The 24,489-nt window shown below is 32.7% G+C and overlaps 1 protein-coding gene across 1 annotated transcript; it reads left to right on the top strand.

Annotated features, from left to right (window-relative positions):
- Positions 1–10: 10 nt before the first annotated feature.
- LOC115877743 (phosphoinositide 3-kinase regulatory subunit 4) lies at positions 11–24,466 on the top strand. The gene is made up of 22 exons (XM_030894041.1): positions 11–195; positions 251–529; positions 582–745; positions 799–967; positions 1,031–1,184; positions 1,241–1,417; positions 4,558–4,809; positions 5,518–5,735; positions 8,458–8,675; positions 8,730–8,875; positions 10,199–10,467; positions 10,522–10,711; positions 13,463–13,677; positions 15,697–15,926; positions 15,984–16,059; positions 17,184–17,357; positions 17,419–17,598; positions 19,142–19,263; positions 19,490–19,675; positions 19,782–19,951; positions 22,763–22,950; positions 23,062–24,466. Exons 1-22 carry the CDS (start codon positions 104–106, stop codon positions 23,261–23,263), a joined length of 4,071 nt encoding a protein of 1,356 aa, XP_030749901.1. The 5' UTR covers positions 11–103; the 3' UTR covers positions 23,264–24,466.
- Positions 24,467–24,489: the final 23 nt, after the last annotated feature.

The following is a 24,489-nucleotide window of genomic DNA, read 5'->3' as shown; positions in this document are numbered from 1 at the left end:
TTCACTCAAATCGAACGCTATTTATCAGCTGTTCAATATCAAAAACTTCTCCAAAATAAACAGTTCCATTTATTTTTAATTATTCAGTGTTATTATAGTGAAAATGGGAAATCAGCTGGTAGGAATAGCCCCCTCGCAAATATTTCCAGTCGAGTGGTACCTCAAGGACCATCCAGAATTGAAATTCGACGCCAGGTAATGCTAAGTCTAATAAAATATTTGAAACCTTTTCTACAAATACCTTTTTAAGCTTGGGAAGCACAAGATTTCTTAAGGTTGCTCGTGCAGAATCTCAAGAAGGTCCGGTAGTAGTAAAAGTATTTGCAATACATGACCCATCATTACCGCTTCAAAGTTATAAAGATCATCTAGACGAGATACGAAAAAAGTTATCAAGTGCTGTTAATTGTACCCCTTATCAGAAGTTTATATTAACAGAAAAAGCTGGATTAATTATGAGAGAATATGTTAAATACAGTTTATATGATAGAATTAGTACCAGACCATTTTTGACTGTTATAGAAAAAAAGTATTTGTGCATTTTGTTATAAAATATTTTTTTTAAAACATCATAATTTTAGATGGATAACTTTTCAAATTTTGTATGCTTTACACCAGTGCCATAAGGTTGGGGTATGTCATGGCGATATAAAGCTAGAAAACATCACAGTTACATCATGGAACTGGGTAATGTTAGTTGATTTTGCTTCTTTTAAGCCAACATTTTTGCCTATCGATAATCCTGGTAAAGATTTACCTTAATACCATTATTTCTTTTACTAAAAATAATTTTTTTAGGTGATTATTCATATTTTTTTGACACATCAAGAAGAAGAACATGTTACATAGCTCCAGAAAGATTTTCAAGTGCTACAAATTTATCTTTGAATGAAAGTAGTGCTCTTATTGCAGAAAGTACTTGTGATTCGGGTGATTTAACACCGGCAATGGATATTTTTTCAGCAGGGTATAGTACCATTTCATAAATGACAATCATTGCCGGGATATAGCTACATTTATACTTTTTTAGATGTGCTCTCTTGGAGTTATGGAACGAACTCCATTTTCCTTTTGACTATTCCCAATTACTTGCTTACCGTGCAGGCAAATACTCTCCTCAAAAGCATCTCGATAAATTAGAAGATCCAAATTTACGTGATCTAATTTCTAGTATGATTGAAAAGGTTTTTTTTTTCTATTTTAAATGTTGTAAACTGTTTTAATTTTATTAACATTTCAGGATCCATTAAAAAGGCTTTCTGCCGAAGATTACCTGGATCAGCACAGGGGAAAACTATTTCCAGAATATTTCTATTCGTTTTTACAGTCTTATATGCTGATATTCTCCACCAATCCCATTCTGTCACCGGACGAGAAAATTGCCAGGCTTAAAGGAGATATAGCAAACATTTTTAAAGTAAAGGCGGATTCTCACGACTGGCGTACTTGACAAGTACGCCAATATTTGCGTACTTGGCAAGTATCCCCACCAGTCCCCACTTTGTACTACATTGGCAAGTGTACTTGGCAAGTACGCCAATATTTGCGTATTTGCCAAGTACCCGTACAATCCTTTTCAAGTAAACAGTATAGTCGCATCGATGGATACTGGTCGTCCCGAAATTGTCGTTGCTAGTGATTCTTTTTTCTTTTTAATTTCTTTTACTCTACACTGCAATACGATTTCTATGTTCTTTATATTTGGCCATCCATATGAAGGGCTCATTTTCGTATAAATCCCTAAATTCCAAAACATCATTTGAAGACTACACGGGAAAACCCAGTTTTGTCCATTTTAATTTGAGCCGAGAAAAATGCAATTTAGTGTTTTTAAAGAAATATGTTTTTTTCGGTTGAATAATTAGAAAAATATTTATATTACTACCAATTCTGAATTATTAATATTGCGAATTATCGCCATATTCTGAAATATTGAAATAAAAATCTAAATAGATAATCTAAAAAAATAGTCAAAATGCAAAACAATACAGGGGAAAACCAGAGATGTTCAATTAAATAAAGGTTGTATAAAACCTAAATCTAAACTATTATTTTTTTGTTGAAAATTTATATTTAAGTAGGTTTTTATTACAATACATAAATTTATAACCATATTGATAACGAAAAAAATATTCTGTATATACGTACATAAATTAATTACGTATGTGTGTACCTTTAAGATTGTTACATAAGGATAATAGTTTTCTATCGATCGTGTCAGATGATGTTTTTGAAAGATTTGTTGATTCATCTATGTTTTTCGGTCAGTGGAGATTATTGTTGTTTATTGTAAGCTTCGGCAAGTTTCAAGCGGAATAAATTTGTTTGTGTTTTTGATTTTCGACGTTTATTTTCTGTAATATCCCTTGTTTTAATAATATAATACTAATTGCAAGATTGTCGCCCATGCGTAAATACATCTCTGGTTTTTGCCATTTACGCGTGGACTACTCTAGCTTTTCCTTTGTACGGCAAAATAACCAAGCTGTAATATCTCTGGGACTAAGCGTATTGTTGCTTTCTTTTTTCGAATGACGTTAACATTTGTCTATATCTGTTTTTTCCCGTGTAGTCCTCATTTGTCCACTCCATTTATTGCTGTGAAAACGATTTAGGTATGTCGCCAATATTGAAGTTATTAATGTAAATTTGATATTACATAATCTATTATTGTTTTAACGTTTTAAATTATCCGCAATTAACTCGAAAAACACTACGATCCGGAAATAAATCGGACATACGCTATAACAGTAACATTATTTGCGCAGTCGTTTCTTTGCGCCTCGGCAAAGTGTAAACAAGGCTGGCCAAGTATACTTGGCAAGTGTACGATTAATCGTTTGACTCGGGCTATATTTACCGGCAGAGAGTGGGGACGCGACAAGTGACCAAGGAACCCGTTCTCACGACATGGCAAGTATATTCCAATAACAAATGTTTGTCAAGTACGCCAGTCGTGAGAATCCGCCTTAAGTTAAGTTTCAGAGAAATAAGTTAACCTAGAGGGGAGTTGTCTTGCATTATTGCCAGATTTCACAGGAATATCAGTCGAACAGAAATCTATAATATGCATTATGCATTATTATGTCTTCTTTACAACTAATCATATTAAAACAGGCTAAATTGTTTGGTATATACAGGGTGGATCAAAACGAAATATAATGTTTTTCTGTGCTGTTTCAAATGGAACAAGGGGAGGTATTTTTGACATAGTCACTCAAAAACAAATTCTATTTTAAATTTCAATCTAGAGTGCCATGGCTGTGTTAAAAACACTAATTTTTAATCATGGAGCCTTGGAAAAATAGATTTGATCGTTTAATGTTTTTAGTGCCTTGTCCAGGCCGTTTAAAGGTGGCTCATTAGCATATCTGGAAAAAGCATTTTTTTACGAATAATTTGATACCACACACTATTTTGAGTCAAATTGTCGTTATGAACCGCATATTACAATTTCCATATTACCATATGCCAAAATGTCAAAAGTTGACATATGATATGTCAGTCGATTCAGAGTGTCATTTTCTATCGAATAAAGTAAAAAAATACCGAGGGTGCCATTTAAAAATCAAAAGTTGTAGTCATTTCCGGTGAAACCGGAAGTGACCGAAAACAATTGAATACGTCAATCAATCCCAATTTATGTCACATACTAACATACCAAATATCGTTGTTTTACCTGAAAAAATAAAAAAGTTATAGGGGTGAGCCAGTTTTGAGACGCACCCGGTATACTGAGTGGATCAGAACAAAAATAATGTTTTTCTATGCTATTTCATGTAGAACACCCTATATTTTATACCATAATGCAATAATTTGCGTTTTTCCGACTTTTAAGTACTTCATACACCAAAATTGATATACAGGGTGCCCCAATATTCCGTGGACATAGAATTATACTTATATTTTCGCCAACTAGAATCTAATAGATTTTATGCGTCTCCATAGCTTGGTGTGATAAAAAAACATTTTTTGAAAGTCAGATTCGGAAAAATAATTTTTTTCCTCAAAAAGTATGCGCGGTGGCGTTTTTTTACAAGAGACAAAAAATGTAGTAAATACTATAAGTATCATTTTACAAAAATAAAATCGGTTGTCGGTTGAGTTGGAAAATATTTATGCTAAAATTTATGTAGGGGTGGGGGTAGTTTTTACTCTTCCCGTACTTTTTCTTGATTTTTTTGTAAAGTTAAATGTTAGAGCACTTAGCAAAATATAGACACCCAAAATCTCATTTAAATCGGAATAAGGTTTCTTAAAATATCTGAAAAAATGTAATTATTTTTTTAAAGTTTAATGCCCTCTAAGGGACAAAGGAGGCACTTTTGTAGAGAGGTAAATTGTGCCCAATGAGCTTATTTTGGTACTATGTCCTCTGAATATTGGGACACCCTGTATATTAAATAATTTTTGATTTTTGGAAAATAAAAAACATTTTTTTTAAATAAACACATAAAATAACGGGCCAACCAACCTTTCAGTGCGTATATATCCCTCGTCCTGAAATGCAAAAAAAACAATAAAGAAAAAACTATTTTTTTATTTGCTTGTTTTTAGTTTTTAGGGCCTGTTACAATAACCTCAAACGAAGATGAAGAACAAGAGTTAGAGTGTGAAGAAAAAAAGGACACAGAAAAATACCAAGAGAGAGGCGAATGTGAGGGTCTAGTTCTTATAATCTCTCTGGTTAGTTCTTGCATTCGAGGACTCTATGAGTGCTCTTCAAAACTTTACAGTCTTGAGATTTTGCTTGAACTAGCACATCATGCCAGTGACGAAACGGTTTTGGATAGAATTTTACCCTACATAGTAAGTTTATCATTTTAAAAAATTGGTCGAGTGCGAGTCGGACTCGCGCACGAAGGGTTCCGTACCATTCATTATCTATACAACATTAGTCACTATATTATTATAAACTCTTTTTCCGATTTAGCTGAAATTTTGAATGCGCGTATAAGTAATTTAAAAAAAATGAAGAAACACATTACTAAAAATTGTATTAATCAATAATAAATATGTAAAAAGTAAAAATAAATATGTAAAAATAAAAAAAAACGATTAAAAAAAGTCGCCTTGACTGGGATTCGAACCTGCCTTACTACGGCTCCAACGTCATAGCAGCGTAAAGTCCTAACGCCTTTAACCGAGGACTTGAAAGATTCTATGTAAAATTCTTACTTAAGTTGCTTAGTGAAAGTACTTTTTTATTTATAAACATTTATTTAATTCTGTTTTTAGTATTTGTTCTTATAGCGGCAACATAGATACATTATCTGTAAAACTGTCTAGCTATAACGGTTCATAAGATAGACCTTTGTGACAGACGGACGAACGGACGGACGGACAGCGAAGTCTTAGTAATAGGGTTCCCGTTTTTACCCTTTGGGTACGAACCCTAAAAAGTAACCTATTTTAGTAATTTTTAAAATTATCATTGAATGTCATTCACCAGCCGTCTTTGACGCCGTTTTTTTTTCGATTCTATGGTATTTTTTCTAAGTATTTAATTGTTTTTAGATGTATCTGGCCCATGATAACAATTCCAGAGTAAAAATATCGGCTGTGAATACTATCACTAAATGTCTGGATTTAGTTCAGAAACTACCTAGATCAGATGCTAATATATTTCCTGAGTATATTTTACCTGAGTTGGCGCAGTTGGCTACCGATCCTAATGTTTGTGTGAGGGCAGCTTATGCTAAAAATATTAACAGTCTGGCAGAAATAGCCTTACGGTAAGATTTAAGAACATAAGTTTAAGACACTTGTTGAAGTGAAACTTCTTTACGCGCGATGGGAGTAAAAATAGCTCAGAATTAGAATTATTAGAGTTAAGCAACTCGCATTTTCATTGGAGGACATTGTCATGTTTATTTCAAACCAACAATCAACGAGAATATTCATATAAATTAACAAAATTACTGTATAAATACGAATTGTTGGTTAGGTTCCAAATTGTTTCTCTTCTTAAATAAATTTAGGCGTTAACATTATTAGGCATTTACATAAAAGTGTGTATTTTGGGTGGTATTCCACAAAATTTGCAGGCTATTGCGGAAACAGAAAATGTTTAGACATAACCAACATGAGATACAGGCCAGAGACATCGATTTGTGACGTCACCGCAATAGTCGGGCTTTTGAATTGTGCCATATGGTACTGCATATAATATAGTTTTTGCATAAATAATAGTATTTATTGATAGTTTTGCCAGATATAAATATGAAAAATATTACACACAAAGGTATTAAAAAATAACATTAACTTTTTATCGCGTTACAGTAATTGAATAGCATTAAAATTTAGATCTAAAAAACGAATATTAATATGTATTATTATATAATATATATTAATACAACAGCATAAGATGAACAGAATAAAATCCAGATAATAGAAAGCATGTCCTAAAATTGCGTTAGCGAGTATTTAGCAGCTAGTAATAATATACCTTGTGATAAAGTTTCCAAATATTAAAAAATTTGAATACTATACTTTATCGACAAGTTAAGAAAATGTATTGTATATGATAAGGGCAGAATATATTTTAAAGTTTAATTAAAAACAATTGTAAAAATTTGCCTAACATATTTAAAAAATGTGGATATCAGGTAGAATTAACTATTATCATTAAGTAATTTGTAGTTCGATGTTCAAGTAACCATTTCCATAAATCGTAAATAAAAAGATAAAGATATTTTTTTTATATAAAATACTGAAATAAAGTACAATTCATTTAATTTCTTTAAAATATATTGCCATTTCATAATAATAATAATAATTTTCAATATTTATTTCATCCTAAATTTCCAAATCTTGTTTTCTTTCATCGGGATGTTTTCTCTTTATGGGAACATGCACAGTCATATAAGAGGGTTGATTTGGAAAAATTGTAGGCACAGCATCTTCTGTAGGTTTTGGACGTGACTTAGTTACAGTTAATATTGTTGGGAAAGAGAATGTAGACAGATCCTGAGTACTTATTATAATTGCTGCTACAAGGCACACGCACAGAACAATGTCGCGGCATTTTTTATTTCACAAAGTAAAAATAAAGAAACGACAACTGTTCTACCTAAAAATACACTCACTTACGTTGGTTTAACACTAAACACTAACGCTATTAATTATGTTTTTATATAAATTCCCCAACTTTTCCTTAGCCAGGACACACAGCCGGCATCGCCGGTGTTACTATAATTTTTACCGAAAGTATGGTTTTTTTCGCGGGTACGATATTGTTACGTTTTTCGTCGGTTCAATATTAACAATATTATGAATCGGATCTAGATAGTCCACTATTCACTCAAAATTATTTAGTATAATTTTATTAGCATAGAAACGCGTAAAAAACACAGATTTGTTGCGAAACTAATGAAAACAATTGGTTTGTTTACGACTACTAATTCTCGACCACTTCGGTAGAACTGTCAAAACAGTCAGGCCTTGAATATGACGTTAGCCACGGTTTAGATTACAGAAATAAATTGAAAATAATATTTATATTAAACCAGCATTATATGTCACTTTTTCAAAAATGTCCTTCAAATTCCCCAATTTAATAGCTGTTAGTAAGAAGTTTCATTTCAAATGCACGCACATACTGAACACACTTTTTTTTAAACAGCATATTTAAAACATACCAACCCTGCAGCCAAATAATTTTTTTCTGATTTACATCATCAGCAGATGATTATAAACTGAGTTTATAAACACCAAAGGTTCCAACCCTCAACTGTAATAATAATAATAATATTTACTAACGTTAAATTATTGAATAAAAAATAATAAAATAGTTTAGTGAAATTTTGGCACGTTACATTGTTTAGAATTTCATAACATAAACCTATTATTTTTGTTTGCAATTTGCAATAATAATAATAATTATTCTTGAAATGGGAAATCAGAATCCAGTAATTGTTGGTAAGTGTTGTTTCAACTGTATATGTACTCACTAACTCACTTATCTATTCTCTCTTTTATGATCCTGTTATGCGTAGTTTCCTGTTATTTCATTGCATTGGTAGAATCTTTGAACATTATTTTATAAATAAAAAATTAATTAACATTAATTGATTTACTCCACACAAACTCATAAGCAAAAATATAACGCACACGTATTCGAATTCGTAAAAAATAACCAACACAGAAGCATCAGCCGGACGCCGGCGCCGGACCAGAATCAGCTGTTAAAAATCGACAATCCCTGCCAATATACTTTAATGCGCAAGTCAACCCGAACAGTTCTCAATTTGAATTATGTACCGAAATTACCGTTCTGAAATCGCAACTAAACGATCTCAAGTTAGGTTGGTACGCAAATAGGATCGTCCGATAACCGTCAAATGTCGGTTGGAACACATTTGAATTACTGCGCACGAGCGTGATCGTTCGGTGACGGTTCTGCAGCGGGTTGGAATAAATCTATAGCAAAAGACTAATTCATTCTCTATATTTTAGCTACTTAGATCAAATTCAGAACATCTGGTATGGCGACGACAATACAGAAAAACCTGATGACGAGCACACATTTAACTATGAGCTTGAACTACAAGCATTGCACGAAATGGTACAACAAACTGTCAGTGCCTTGCTTGCCGACATGAACAATATCGTCAAGCAAGCGTTAATAAACAGTGGAATCCATAAATTGTGTGTATTTTTCGGAAAGGCCAAAGGTAAAATACTTAATTTTTGTAGTAGTTCATTTGTACCATCCCCATTTTTTACAGCTAACGACGTTATTTTGTCACATATGATAACATTTCTAAATGACAAAGAGGTCCAGTTGAGAAAGTCGTTCTTTGACAACATTGTAGGGGTCGCTTCGTATATTGGATGGCATTGTTCAGACATTTTAAAACCTTTATTGCTTCAGGTATAGTATTTTCAATCAATGACTAAAGAATACAAGGACCAATAACACTCTAGACCAAATTGCTACCAGTTGACACCAATATTATGTGGCCAGTACTCGTGTTTGGCACTAAAAAAATGGCGTCTTATAATTTAACGTTACAGATTTTGCTCCAGATTGTATATGCGCGTTACACGTCCTTTTATTCTTTAGTCATTGATTTTCGCTATACAGGGTGGTCCGAACTGTGTTCCGGAAACATCGGCAGCATATTCTGTAGGTAAAAATAAGTAAATAAGTTTGTACAAATGTATTTCCTAAAATGCTTAGTTTCGGAGATACAGGGTGTAGAAGTTTCATTTTTATTTCCATTTTTTTCAAATAATTTCTAAAATAACGTCAATATTTAAATAAAAATTGGTGTCTGGAAGTTTTTTGACATGAGAAATTTGATTTTGATGTCAATATGACTCCTATTTGTAGAGGGCGCAACCTACATGTGTTTTAACTGTTTTGAAAAGTAATAACTTTTCGTCCGTACCTGTATAAAACTATTGAGTAAAAAATATATATTTTCGTGATTTTTTACTTAAAAAATGTCTCTTGGTAAAAATCGCTACGAGCAACCGTTCTCAAGTTATTTAGAATGGAAATAGTCAATATATGTCATTATTGACGAAAAATGAACATGTTGAGCAGATAGTTATTTGACTGAAATGATAAATTTGGGATCTTTTTATTTATTTTTTTTAATTAATCAAAAAATAATTAAAATGATGATAAAACAGTTTCTGTTGAACTTTTGGCACAAAAATATTTTAAATTTATGATTTCAGTCTAATAACTATTTAGTCAACATGTTTAATTTATGTCAATGATTACAGATATTGATAATTTCGGTTCCAAATATCTCCAGAACCGTTACTCGTAGCGATTTTTACCTTTTTTACGTAAAAAATCTCGTAAATGTATATTTTTTACCCGATAGTTTTATACAGGTACGTACGAAAAGTTATTACTCTTCAAACCAGTTAAAAATATGTAGGTGGCGCCCTCTACAAGTAGGAGTCATATTGACATCTATATCAAATTTCTCATGTCAGAAAACTTCCAGACAACAATTTTCATCCAAATATTGACGTACTTCAGAAATTATTTGGAAAAAATCTAAATAAAAATGAAACTTCTACACCCTGTATCTCCGAAACTAAACATTTTAGGACATACATTTATAGAAACTTTTTTACTTATTTTTATCTGCAGAATATGTTGCCGAAGTTTCCGGAACTCAGTTCGGACCACCCTGTATAATATTACTTAATAAAACATATTTTTTCTGTACAGGGTTTAACAGATAATTCCGAGTTTGTCACAAGAAAAGCAATAATAGCCATGACATCTTTGACTGAATATAACCTAGTCAGCAAACAATCTCTATGCGAACTGGTTGCTGAGTGTTCTCATTTCCTGGTTCATCCAAATTTATGGATTAGAGAAGCAGTGTGTGGATTTATAGCAAAAGCATCCGAAAAACTGTCGGTTTTAGATGTTCAATGTAAGGTGATGCCTTATTTGGCGGGCTACATGAAGTATAGTCTCATACAAATTGAAAAGTATGAAAAATTATGCATTAAAAGAAATAGAAATTATGAAGTTATATTTTTTAGGCCTGAACTTTTGTTAGAATCGCTTGTACCGCCTATCCCAAGAAGTGTGTTTGATAATGTAGTTAACTATCCCGATATATCGCAGTTAACTGAGATACTAAGTGAAAGAAAACGTATAAGGGATGCTTTGAAAGCAGGGAAAATACCTAACTATGAATACTACAGAGACTTAAGTTCTAGTCTGAAAAACGTAAGTTATCATTTATTATAAACTTACGTGCATAGAAATCGGCCCACTGTGAACTTTTGGTTTTAACTGTGTCTTTTAGAATCTATTTATCAGAGCAAGTAAAAAATATGAGCTGTTTCAAAGACAATTTAACATGCTTTAATATGAGTATAAATTTATCCAGAGTACTTATCGTTTATATGCGTAGCAATAGGTAAACAAATGAAAGGTGTTGTGCTGACAATAAGAATAACAAACTTGTCAAATATTGCAATTACTACCTTTGTAATCGAAATTTTCACATTGTTTTTTTATTCTTTGATTAGTTGTGTTTCATTGTTTGATTAGTGTTTCAATTTAATGCACACATCACTCAAAAAAGCCGCCCAAGAAATCGCTTTTATCGAAAATGGACTTAAACAGAGAGCTGTAGCTCGGCAACTACAAATGACACGCGGAACGGTTCGAAGAATGTGTGAACGATATGAGGATACTCGATCCTTTCGTAGGCGACCTGGAACTGGTAGAAAGAGAAATACAACGGATCGTGATGACCGCTTTATTGTGTTAACAATGTTAAGAAATCGGCGTCTTAATGCTATTCAGGTGCAACAACAGCTCCGTGAAACACTAGGAGTGACTATTAGTCAGTGGGTAGTAAGACGAAGTTTGAAGGAAAGTAAAACCCCCAAAACACCCGTAATTGGTCCAAAACTTACCCCAACTCATCGTCAAGCACGCCTGCGTTTTGCACGGGAACATCTGAATTGAACACTAGAACAATGGGAATCTGTTTTATTCTCAGATGAGACCCGGATATGCCTCTATGGTAGCGACCAAAGAAGAAAAGTGTACCGGCGGCCAGGTGGGCGATTCGCAGAATGCTGCATTGAGGAGCGGATTACTTATGGAGGTGGTTCCTGCATGATCTGGGGTGCAATTTCTATGACTGCGCGAACCGACCCAGTTTTCATCTGTTGGGGCGACCGTCGGCACGGAAGAGGAAGTTTAACTGGTGCTAGGTATATTGAGGAGATTTTAGCAGTTCATGTAGTACCTTACGTCGACTACATTGGAAACGCGTTCACTTTTATGCATGACAATGCGAGGGCACACACATTAAGAATCGTACACGATTGCATTTCAGAAGTCGGATTTCGGGTTATGGAATGGCCAGCATGCAGTCCAGACTTAAACCTGATAGAACATTTATTGGATGAGCTAAAACGAAGAATTCGTGCTAGACGAAGAGCCCCCAACTTCTATCCCAGAGCTCATTGTTGCAGTAGAGGAAGAGTGGTTTAACATCCCGCAAGAAACAATATCAAATTTGATCGAATCTACGCCAAATCGTATGAGAGATGTTGTTAGAGCAAGGGGGGGTCATACCCATTATTGAAATTTTAATTTAGTTAATTGTCCATAAATAAATAAATAAATAATAACATACCTTATAGTAATAAAAAACGTTAATTTGTTTCGTACATTAATTTAATAATTTTAATCCAAAGAAACCAAAATACAAATTAATATCTCTAAACTCTTTTCAAAGAATATGAAATTGTCTTTCAAACAGCATATATTTTTTCTTAATCTGACAAATAGATTCTAAAAAATATATAGTTAACTTCAAAAGTTTGCCTTGGGCCGATTTCTATGCACGCAAGTGTATTGTATGACTGATTGGTCAAATTACCTGGAAAAAACACAAAGAACAATAAAATAACTATTTAAAATATCTAAATACAACTATTCAAGAACACTTTAGTTTTTCTTCAAAAGATACGTCTATAAAAACCGTTGACATTCTGTTAAAATGACGTTATATCAAGTTGAACTTCAAAATTAACAATTACTTAGGGTGTATTCCGTTGCTTACCTTGGTTATAGTTTTATTCTCCGTTCCTATCGGTTTTCTGAAAGTTTTTTTAATAAGGAACGCGGTTCCTGAAAAATTCGGTTGTAACTGTCACCAAACTAACCAACGCGAGAAGACTGGTTTTTCTGGTTTTGTTTGTCACTCAATGCCATTTATGTGACAGAAATCAAGCAAATATTGGAAGTTCGAGTGAAATTCTCATTTAATTTCTAAAATTTGTAATAATATTTTGTATTTACATCCAAAAGTAATGGAGGTAGGCAGTAAAGGTAAATAAATTTCATTACCTAAATAGAATGACTTTTTAGGACCATTTAAACATATCATGAAGCCATTGTTTCTTAAAGACAGGAACATTTTAAAGAAAACATGAAAAACAAGACAACAAGTAATCGTGAATGTTTTGTAAGCTATAAAAATATAAATATTGATTAGATTTGTTTATTTATTATTAAACTGTTTTAATATTGGACCTGCAAATCTTCACTTGAGCTGTTTAACGAGTTTAACAGTTTATTAATAAAGTACTTTTCAATATTAAAGTCCATTGAAAAGAAGAAGCAAACGTAAAAGCGGAGAATAGGTACATTAAAAATGCATAAAAGATAAATTTTATAAGAGAGGTATTGAAATTTAAAAAACGTCAACATTTGACGTTTCCAGTATTTTACGAAATCGTCCCGTATCAAACCGATGTTTTTCAGGAACCGCTCTTTACCGTAGTTTACCGGTATGGTTCGCCTGGTTTTGCAACGGAATACAGCCTTAATGAGGTAAAACCAAAACGCCTCAAACTTTCATTTTTTTTCTAATTTTAATTCGTTTTTTTTTATCATATTTTGTTGCATAAATCTTTATTATTCTTTCTGTTCTTATTGTTTCTGTTTTTCTAGTTATTTAGAAGACTTGAAGCGAATGGCATGACGGAAAGCATCGAAGAATATTTATTAAATATGGCGCCAGAATTAAAGAAAATCCATATGCAAAAAATTAATTCTGATGCAAGTGCCAAAGTGTTTGATGGAAGAAATGAGCTCAGTATCCTGAATACCGGCATTAGAAACAGGGTGTTTCATTTTAATAATCCCCATAAGAGTGAATATTTAAGGTTAGTATATAGAAAAAAAAATATATTATAGATTTTAACATATATTATCATAAGGTACCATACGATCGAAAAAAAAACGGCGTCAAAGATGGCTTGGGAATGAAAATCACATTTTATATATAAAATTAGATCATTGTTTCAAAGCCAACTGGACGCTGTTTTTTTTCGGTCATGCGGTATTTATACTTCAAATTAATAGCGATAACAGGTGATAAACAAACCATGAGGAGTTCAAAAATATTTTAGGATAACGAATATGTATGGTATGCTGTATCCTATGTTATAGGGCTTGTTTCTCTCTACAATTTCCTGTCTCACAATGTACCTTTTGTGACGGGGAAGGGATCATAGTTTCATAGTTGTCGATTTTCGAAAGAAATCAGTAAATGTATATTATTTCGTATATTTTTCATTTTATGGAAAGCACTGTTCATTAAAATGTTGTATCCTATATTATAGGACTTGTTTCTCTCTACAATTTCCTGTCTCACAATGTACCGTTTGTGTCCGGGAAGGGATCATAGTTTCATAGTTGTCGATTTTCGAAAGAAATCAGTACATCTATATTATTTCGTATATTTTTCATTTTATTCATTTTATCGAAAGCACTGTTCATTAAAATGTTGTATCCTATGTTATAGGGCTTGTTTCTCTCTACAATTTCCTGTCTCACAATGTACCGTTTGTGACGGGGAAGGGATCATAGTTTCATAGTTGTCGATTTTCGAAAGAAATCAGTACATCTATATTATTTCGTATATTTTTCATTTTATTCATTTTATGGAAAGCACTGTTCATTAAAATGTTGTATCCTATGTTATAGGGCTTGTTTCTCTCTACAATTTCTGTCTCACAATGTACCGTTTGTGACGGGGAAGGGATCATAGTTTCATAGTTGTCGATTTTCGAAAGAAATCAGTACATCTATATTATTTCGTATATTTTTCATTTTATTCATTTTATGGAAACCACTGTTCAATAAAATGTTGTATCCTATGTTATCGGGCTTGTTTCTTTCTACAATTTCCTGTCACACAATGTACCGTTTGTGACGGGGAAGGGATCATAGTTTCATAGTTGTCGATTTTCGACAGAAATCAGAACATGTATATTATTTCGTATATTTTTCATTTTATTGATTTTATGGAAAGCACTGTTCATTAAAATGTTGTATCCTGTGTTATAGGGCTTGTTTCTCTCTACAATTTCCTGTCTCACAATGTACCTTTGTGTCCGGGAAGGGATCATAGTTTCACAGTTGTCGATTTTCGAAAGAAATCAGTACATGTATATTATTTCGTATATTTTTCATTCTATTGATTTTATGGAAAGCACTGTTCATTAAAATGTTGTATCCTGTGTTATAGGGCTTGTTTCTCTCTACAATTTCCTGTCTCACAATGTACCTTTGTGTCCGGGAAGGGATCATAGTTTCATAGTTGTCGATTTTCGACAGAAATCAGAACATGTATATTATTTCGTATATTTTTCATTTTATTGATTTTATGGAAAGCACTGTTCATTAAAATGTTGTATCCTGTGTTATAGGGCTTGTTTCTCTCTACAATTTCCTGTCTCACAATGTACCTTTGTGTCCGGGAAGGGATCATAGTTTCATAGTTGTCGATTTTCGAAAGAAATCAGTACATGTATATTATTTCGTATATTTTTCATTCTATTGATTTTATGGAAAGCACTGTTCATTAAAATGTTGTATCCTGTGTTATAGGGCTTGTTTCTTTCTACAATTTCCTGTCTCACAATGTACCGTTTGTGACGGGGAAGGGATCATAGTTTCAGAGTTGTCGATTTTCGACAGAAATCAGTACATGTATATTGTTTCGTATATTTTTCATTTTATTGATTTTCTGGAAGGCACTGTTCATTAAAATGTTGTATCCTAGTTTTAATACTGAATCATTGTCTACCACATTCAAAGAAACCAATGTTATTTAAAGTTGAGGGCATATTTACTTATTTCTCTGATCTTTCTTAATACATTTTTCCGTATTTTATCAGAGGCCTGCATAGAACCAACACTCTAGGATCCATCGACACCAACGTGAATTCCGATTGGAACTACAGTGCCGAAGTATTGAACAGACAGTCAGAATCAACCAATAGCGGAGCTCCATCGTCACACTCAACCAATAGCAGGCCTACATCCCCTCCGCCTGATCTTCACGTCACGCAGTTCATCAGCACTACCACTGACGCTTCCAGCTTACATGAGAAGAGTTACATTCAATGTTAGTGTTCGTTAAATATATTTATATTTTGTTTTTTAATGCATTTTGTGTTTATAGATCGACAGTCAACGTGTTATGTTGAGTTGAACAAACTGAAGAATATACAGCAAGATCATTATTACGAAGCTCTGAGGTAAGGTTATAGCAGTTAAGTTGGTAGTTCAAATGAACCAAACAATTTGGCTGGTTATATTTACATACGAACCATATCAGCAAAATTAGTGCGACCGCGATGGTACTTTAATATGGCTGACTGAAAGTACCATTGATGATTCCTTTTTAATCTATATCTATACTAATATATAAAATCCTTAAGTGACTGACTCACTGATTAATCACGATCCTGCTCAACCCACTCAACGTAAGAAGCTCAATTTTGGCATACAGGTTGATTCTAGGGTGTAGAGGTTCTATAAGAAGGGATTTTTCGAAATTCCAGTTCCAAGGGGGTGAAACCACCCCTCAAATATTACAATATTTTTTATTTAAAAAACGGTCAAGTTTCCGAAAAAACGCTTAAACACGTATATTTTATTTTGTTTTTTACATATTTTAAGATTTTTTAAAAATTTATACAGGGTGTTTCATAAAATATGACCATTGAGTAATCACGATTCTGCTTAAACTGCTTGACGTTTAAAGCTGGTTTTTGGCAAACGGATTGACTGTGGGGTGTAGAGGTTCGATAAGGAGGGGTTTCTCGAATCTCAAATTCCAAGAGGGTGAAAACGCCCCCCAAATATTACAATATTTGTTATTTAAAAACGGTTAATCTTTCGGGAAAACGTTTGAACACGCATAATTTATCTCGTTTTTTTTACATATTTTGAAATTTTTTAAAAAGTTGTACAGAGTGTTCCAAAAAGTTGGGTAATTGATTAACCACGATTCTGTGGTTCTTAAACTGCTTGGCGTAAAAGCTTATTTTTGGCAAACGGATTTTTCGAAAGTCAAATTCCAACGAGATGAAACTACCCCTCAAATATTACCAAGTTATATAATAATATCGCCATATTGTTTTTTCTCATGCTGACATAAATGTGAGAAAATTTTATCCAGTTTGTATGTTAGTGGAAATTCTTGCTTTGCTTTATCATCACCATTACAAATTATTAATTCGACGCGAACGAAGTCGCGGGTACACGCTAGTATATGTATATAACGCTGCAACTTTGACTTTATTTGAAAAATAGAAAATCGTCGCGATCTACAGCTCTGTATATTAGCTAAGTGTAATATGAACTAATATATTTTTAGAAGCAAAGAATGGGCCGAACAGGCAGCTTGGAAACCTCAACTACCACCCCCTGGATGGCATCCTAGGGGTGTCCTAGTCGCTCATTTACACGAACACAAAGAAGCTGTTAATAAGTTATGCAAATTTCCAGATTCTCCATTTTTTGCCAGTTGTTCTAGTGATGGCACTGTCAGGTATATAATATATTCTATTGTTTTTTGTTAATAAAATATTAAATTCATTTAATGTTTATAGATTGTGGGATTGTTCAAAGTTTGAAGGCAAAAACATAGCAAACAGGTCAAAACAGCAGTTTAGATTACCGAATAGTTCCTGCGTCACGAGTATAGCTGTGTGCGATGGAGGTCAGTCTTTGACAACTAGCTGTCAAAGTGGCTGGATTGGAGTTCTCAGAGTTGATCCCGCTAGTACCAAGTATGATTTGTAATATTTTTTTTACTCTGGATGTTCCTTTTTGCTCTTGTTATTTTGTCTATCCTGTATATTCTCTTTTATACCATATATTTAGCATCAGTAAGAAATGTTTCTTAAGTTTAACGTTGAGTTAACGCCTCCTTTATGCTGCATAGGCTGGATCAGGCCTACTCTGTTTAGAGGTAATCTGAACCGCGCACCTCGGCCTTATCATTGTCAATGGCCTACCGATTTGACGATATTTTTTAAAAAAACTTCGTTTATTATGCATGAACGTAATTACAATACAAGAGTTCACACTACACGAATATCTTAAACCAAAAGAGATACAGTGATGATTCAATCAGAGAAAATTTGCGCCTTGTTGAACTCATAACACTAACAACTTCATGTTTCGAAATCTAAAATATCCAATTGGTCTTTTACCTTTGAATTTAAATGACAGACAATAACTGCACAGATTATACAAATTATAAACTTTGTTTTTTCTTTATTGTTTTTCGTGGTTCCAATTTTCGGAATCGGGCACTAGTTAGGTTACTAGTTTGCGCATGTAGCTCGCCCACTTATGGCCTCTAAAATTGTGCACCGGCACAGTTATTAGAGAAATATCGGAAAACCGAATAGCGTCATACAGTATTTACGCGTACCTTATCATGGTTAGGATATGCGCGAGTCAATTTTTAACGCAACACCCGCTAATAACGTTACCGCCTGACGTAATTTGCGGATCAATTACACTAAGCGCTATTTCTAAATAACGTATAAAAATTGCTTAAATGGGCATGTGCGGGTATTTGACAACCGGTGCCGGCCGGTGAGATCTTTTATTTTAGGTTATGTTTGAATTGTTTTGAATTATTACTTTAGTTTTTTAGTAATTTGATATTTAAGTAGCCGGGATTAAAGCCAAAATATGGATTCCACCTCTTCCAATATTAAAGAACCTATAAAGAGGCTTAGGTTTACAGCAGATGACTTAGCCCTTCTAAGAGAATTTGTTACTTGTTGCCCTAAACCTACTGGTAGACGTTGAACAATAAAGCACTTTAGCCCTTTAGTTTTAAAATACCTAGTAAACAAAGCAATTTCAAAGTTTTAAATTCAAAGTTAGGTTAAGTTTAAATAGCGGACGCGACACGAACAGAATTCTTTCCGATCCGGTAACTATAAATGAAGAGAGTTAATACTACCTCACGTAAAGGAAATAACACCTGGCCTTATTAACGTCCATGCGCGCTATTCGGTTTAGCGATATCTCTCTATTACGCTGTTTATTGTTATTTTACGGGAGTTTATTTTTGCGCACAGGAAATTTTACTCGTTTGCACATCGTCATAAAAAACAATTTGCGTACCACGAATTAGGAATAAGATTTTTATCTGTATACATATAGTATACCTAATCTGTGATAACTGTTACTGTTAGAATTCTAACATTGAGTTAAACAAGCTATAGAGTCAAAGATAAATTTCTTTAAATCAACGTATGACACTAGTTCCGCCTGAAGTTAAAATCTCAAAAATTCTCTCTTTCCTTACAGAATGAATCTGGTTCAATCCAGACAGTTAGATTCCTATGAAGAAGGTTTTGCTGTTGAAATGCAGTGCTTGGATCAAGGCAATCACAGTGTTGTAGTGTACGCAACGCTTTATGGAGATTTAGGTAAAAAACAAACTTCTAGTATATCTTGTTAGTGGATACAGTATGTAATTATTAATATTACACTGACTCCTAATGATTTCCTCTTATTATTTGTTTGTGAAACGAGTGAAACAGCAGTTTCTGATAGGATTTTACTAGGACTAGGTATATTTATGATTGCATCTTCAATATGGTCACACGAATGGTTCTTATAATATTATTTGGAAACTTATAAATATTTTTTCAGTGGCTTGGGATCTTAGGCAACCAGGGGTAGCTTGGCGTCTGGAGAACGGTCTCAGACAAGGTGTTATAACGACGTTTTGTATTGACGCTCATCAGAGTTGGCTGGCGCTGGGTACTAGCGATGGGGTGCACACTGCTTGGGATCTGAGGTTCAGATTACCTATCACAACTATAAACCTACCTGCCAGTAAGTGTGAAGTTAATTAATAAATATAAAAGTAATATTTATACTTATGAAGTGTTTTTTTTTATTAAAATGACACAAAAAATTAAATATGGATTATTCTTTTAAGGTGGGCAAGGTGCTAGAATAAGAAAAGTAATCCCGCATCCGACTGAGCATTCGTGGTTGATGTCTAGCGTTCAAGGTAACAACGAAATATCGATGTGGAACCTTGAAACCGGCTCAAGGCAGAAAGTTCTATGGGGTAGTACCACTCCTCCATTATCAAAATTACAGCACGTATGTATTATCCGTATTTTTGTAAGGGTTTGGTACAACATTTTTTTGTAATGCTGTCACTAAATGAAGCATTTAAAAACGAAAGTAGCTGTTTTAAATTATGCCTAGTCCCATACAATCGAAAAGAAAACGACGTCACGGTGGCCTATGAAATAACAATCATGATAATTCCTGTCGGTCATTTGTTATAAGTTAACATAAAAATTTGTCAAAATTATCTATTATCTTCAAGTGAAGAAAATAAAGAATGACCATACAATACCAATCATTCACATGTAAAAACTAATTTTTGAATGTAGCTTTTTGTCTAGAATTTTCTTACTATTTTCTATAATTATTTTTTACTATTTTTTATGTAAATTTTTAATAAATAATGGTATACCGGGTGCGTCTCAAAAGTGGCACACCCCTATAACTTTTTTATTTTTTCAGATAAAAAAACGATATTTCGTATGTTAGTATATGACATAAATTAGGATTCATTGGTGTCTTCAATTGTTTTTGTTCACTTCCTGTTTCACCGGAAACGACTACAACTTTTGATTTTTAAATGGCACCCTCGGTATTTTTTTACTTTATTCGATATAAAATGACATTCTGAATAGAATAACATATCATATGTCAACATTTGACATTCTCGCTTAATAAAAAATTGTTTTTTAAAATTCAATCTAGAGTGCCATGTGTATGTTAAAAACACCAACAACTAATTGTTAATCAAGGAGCCTTGGAAAAATAGATTTGATCGTCTAATGTATTTAGTGTCTTGTCCTGGCCAGTTAGAAAATGATCAAATCCTATTTTTAATATTATCTCAATTTTTTCAAATGGAACGAGGGTGGCTCATTAGGATATTTGGAAAAAGCATTTTTTTACGAATAATTTTATACCACACACTTGGTATTTCAATTCAAATTTTCGTTACGAACCGCAAGTTATAATTTCAAATAAACTATATGCGAAAATGTCAAAAGTTGACATATGATATGTCACTCTATTCAGATTCAGTTCATTCCATTAGTTTTTGGGGGTTGTGGGGGGTTGGTAAGGGGTATGGGAGGGGCTTTGAATAAGAAGACTAAGGAAGGAACATAATGCTATCCATGTATTCATGCATGGTGGGCGGAAAAAGCACCATAAAAGCACTCTAGGATGGGGATCCTTGACTGTTCTGTTTGACGATTCATTTGACACATTTGAATTTGATTTGAAATTTTGTGGATTTGTCAGTCTTTACAGAGCTTTTTTATGTTATTTATTATTTATTCTACTACTGGTAGTTGTATAAAGGTAGTAAATCTAGATGGAAATTGTGGCAGAACTTAAATTAACAGTGACACTATCGCGATTTATCGAAAAAGACTCTAAAATAGTTGGTTGTGTAGCGTGCGGTAGATCTCGGCAAAAATTGAGTGAAATAATGGAACAACTTTTCGCTAGTAAGTGACTATATAATATACATACGTGTAGTAAACCGATCATTTATGAAATTCACTTAAATTAACTAAATTATATATTTTTCTTGCATTTTAACTTTTATTTATTACTTATCAAAGATTAGATGTCAAAGAATTTAGATACGTTAATTTGACTTACCTGCTTCAGTAGCGTATCGGATGTTTGTGTTAATAAATACTTATTATAACTTATCTATTTTTATTAGAATTATAGATTTTTATAACAATTTTAATAACTACCAACATTTATTCACAACGTAAAATAAAACAACAAATTATTGAGTCTACCCCACGTCTACCCTACATCATAGTTTTACATTTTTTAAATAAAATTAGAACGACACTGATAAACCGGAATTTAAGTCGGCCATATTTGAGGCCCATCGCGGTGTACCTAAGATTTTTGATATGCTCCTTCCTTAGTCTTCTTATTCAAAGGGGAGGGGGTTAAAAATTTTAAAAAATCGTAACTCCAAAATTACAATAGCTAGCGAAACGCGGTTTTCAATTTAAGATTAGAAATAATATTTGCAACAAAATTTGTAATAACATCAAAATCAGTCAAAGTCGCAGTTTTTGAGATAAAAAAAAATTGGAATAATTCCTTTACTTTGAAACTAAAAGAACTGCCTACCAACTTTTTATTGACATATTTTAGTATGGGCGGCTATACGTGTCTTCCGGCGCCATTTTTTTCCAACCAATATTTGTTAAAAAATAAAAAATTGTCAATTTTTTTTTAATACCTTTAGAATATTGCTGAAATATGTAGCATTCTTTTAAGTTGCTTATATTTGTATGCAGTTACAATAGACTGATGCATTTGTTAAGATTAATCAATTCATATTCAGGCTTGTACTGCATTATTCAAAACCTGAATGTATCTTGTAAATTCTTTGTTTATAATAGGAAAGGTCAGGTATTGTGACTATTTTCTTAATTATAAATTTGGATGCAGATGCATATGAATTACAAAGATTAAAATGCCTCTTAAAATGTTATTTATACAAGGTTTTAGTTTATTTGATTAAATAATTAAACATAAAAGAAACCCATTTTTAGTGATCTCCTTTGTAAAAACTAGGTTAATCTACAATTCAAAATATTCACTTATTTATTGTGGAATGAGATATTTGTTCGCCGCAAAACACCAAAATACTACTATACTCTGGACGCGTGCTTTGCTAACTATGTCATGTCTAGTAGTGTTTATTATGTTTTTTAAACTATACCCTTTGTAGAAGTTTTTTAAACTATACCCTTTATTTGAAGAAGATAGATGACACTCAATCTCTCTATGTCAATGTGTCTGAACATAATGCGTAAAATTCTAAAAATCATATTTCTTTTAAAGGGAACCCAACAGACTACTCATAGCGTCTGCGCAATGCTGGGAGGATGTATTGACAGATCACCTTTCCTGCTTTCTGGTGGCACAGATCAAAGATTGAGATTCTGGAATCTAGAGAGTCCAACCGAAAGTTATTTGGCTATTCCCGCAGCCATTGATGCTCCTGGAACTACCTTGACCTACCGTAGCAGGTCAGTATATTATAGTCGTTGCTCTAGCAAAAAAAATAATCGTTTACTAAATTATACACTATTTAGTCACTTTTTTATGTTCCATTTAAACAAAATATCCGGTTTTTGTAGGCTTATTGATGGGACTGATGTGATTTACGAAGAAGCCTCTAACACAAGACCAAAAGACAAAACCGAAGAGGTTCCAAGAGCCGGACCTGAACCCCCTTCAGCGGGCCACAGAGACTGTATTTCAGACATAACTATGTGCAAAGCCAGTCAGTGCTTTGTCATTACGTCGTCACGGGATGGGGTCATAAAAGTTTGGAAATAAGAATAACAACGAAAAAGTAAATATTTTGCCAGTAGTTTAAATGTACCGCTAGACATGATGCGTTTGATCAAGTTTTTTGAGCATGTATAATAGCTTAAAATGTAAGGCGTTTTATTATTACAATATTAAAAGAGTTACGTCTACAGTGTGCTCAAGAAGTTTGGACACAAATATGAAAACATATTTAAACATCTTGAAATTTTTGATAAATCTCTGCATCTTAGCCAAATCTGTTCCAAAATAAAAGTTACTGTTAAAAAGTTACTTCAAAAAAAAAGATGTTCAGGTTAAAAGGTAGATATATTTAAAACCAGCTACTATAAAAAATATTTTTATTTACAACCACATACAAGTATGAATGTTGACATTACTGACTTAAAAATTTTGAAAGTGTCATTATCTACTGCTCTACTCTTCCATTTACCTCACTCGTCTTCTACTCAATTGTCTTTTTTCTGCTTTTTTGCAGCTTTAAAGTTTTGATGTTGTACCAGTGTTAAAATAATCTTCGTTATCATCTCTTTCTAATAACATTTTAGCTAGTTCTTTATATATTACTGGTTTTGAAGGTCAATACGTAAAAAATACTTGCTAACTTTGAAATAAGTACCGTAAGATCGAAAAAACAGCGTCAAATTGGCTTGGAAAGATAGATATAATTTTACATATAGAATGACAATGATATTCATTTCTAAGCCAACTCTGACGTCTTTTTTTTCGATATGAGTATTTATCAACCATTTCGGCATTAAAATATAAAATGCAATAATAATTCCGGAATTAAATATATCTAAGAGAACATACCTTTTTTTTTATGGATGTAAGAATAAAATCGAAAATAGATATTTTTTTAAAGTAGTTCAAATGTATCATTGGACGCGGGCGTTTATTGAACAGATATAATAATAATTTGAAGTATTTAATCATATTATATAAGTATATTTAGGATATAATTAGCGTTTTTCAAAATATACAAATTTATTTTTTAGTTTTAATTCATTTTCATTTCATTTAATCAGTTTTATTGATTAAACCTAGGCATGTATTTTTTTATTCAATATTTTTATTTTTTATATTCCTCTACCATATAAATAAATTAAGCATGAAATTATTCTAGACATACTTTGTATAGTTAGGAGAACAAACTTTTATAAATGATATTGTAAATAGTTATTGTGATATTATTATTAGGTAATAAAATGACTGAAGCCTTCAAGTTATTTATT

Source organism: Sitophilus oryzae, unplaced genomic scaffold (genome assembly GCF_002938485.1).
Source record: "Sitophilus oryzae breed Bouriz unplaced genomic scaffold, Soryzae_2.0 scaffold_1498_pilon_pilon, whole genome shotgun sequence".
Lineage (NCBI taxonomy): Eukaryota > Metazoa > Arthropoda > Insecta > Coleoptera > Curculionidae > Sitophilus > Sitophilus oryzae.
The sequence above is the reverse complement of the archived record's forward strand: the minus strand, read 5'-3'. Positions and strand labels throughout refer to the sequence as shown.

Bases quoted from the DNA above. Each gene is read 5' to 3' on its own strand.
- LOC115877743 (XM_030894041.1), top strand. From the start codon at position 104: ATGGGAAATCAGCTGGTAGGAATAGCCCCCTCGCAAATATTTCCAGTC. The intron at 4,810-5,517 runs GTAAGTTTATCA...AATTGTTTTTAG, and splicing joins ATAGAATTTTACCCTACATA to ATGTATCTGGCCCATGATAA. The intron at 5,736-8,457 runs GTAAGATTTAAG...TCTATATTTTAG, and splicing joins CTGGCAGAAATAGCCTTACG to CTACTTAGATCAAATTCAGA.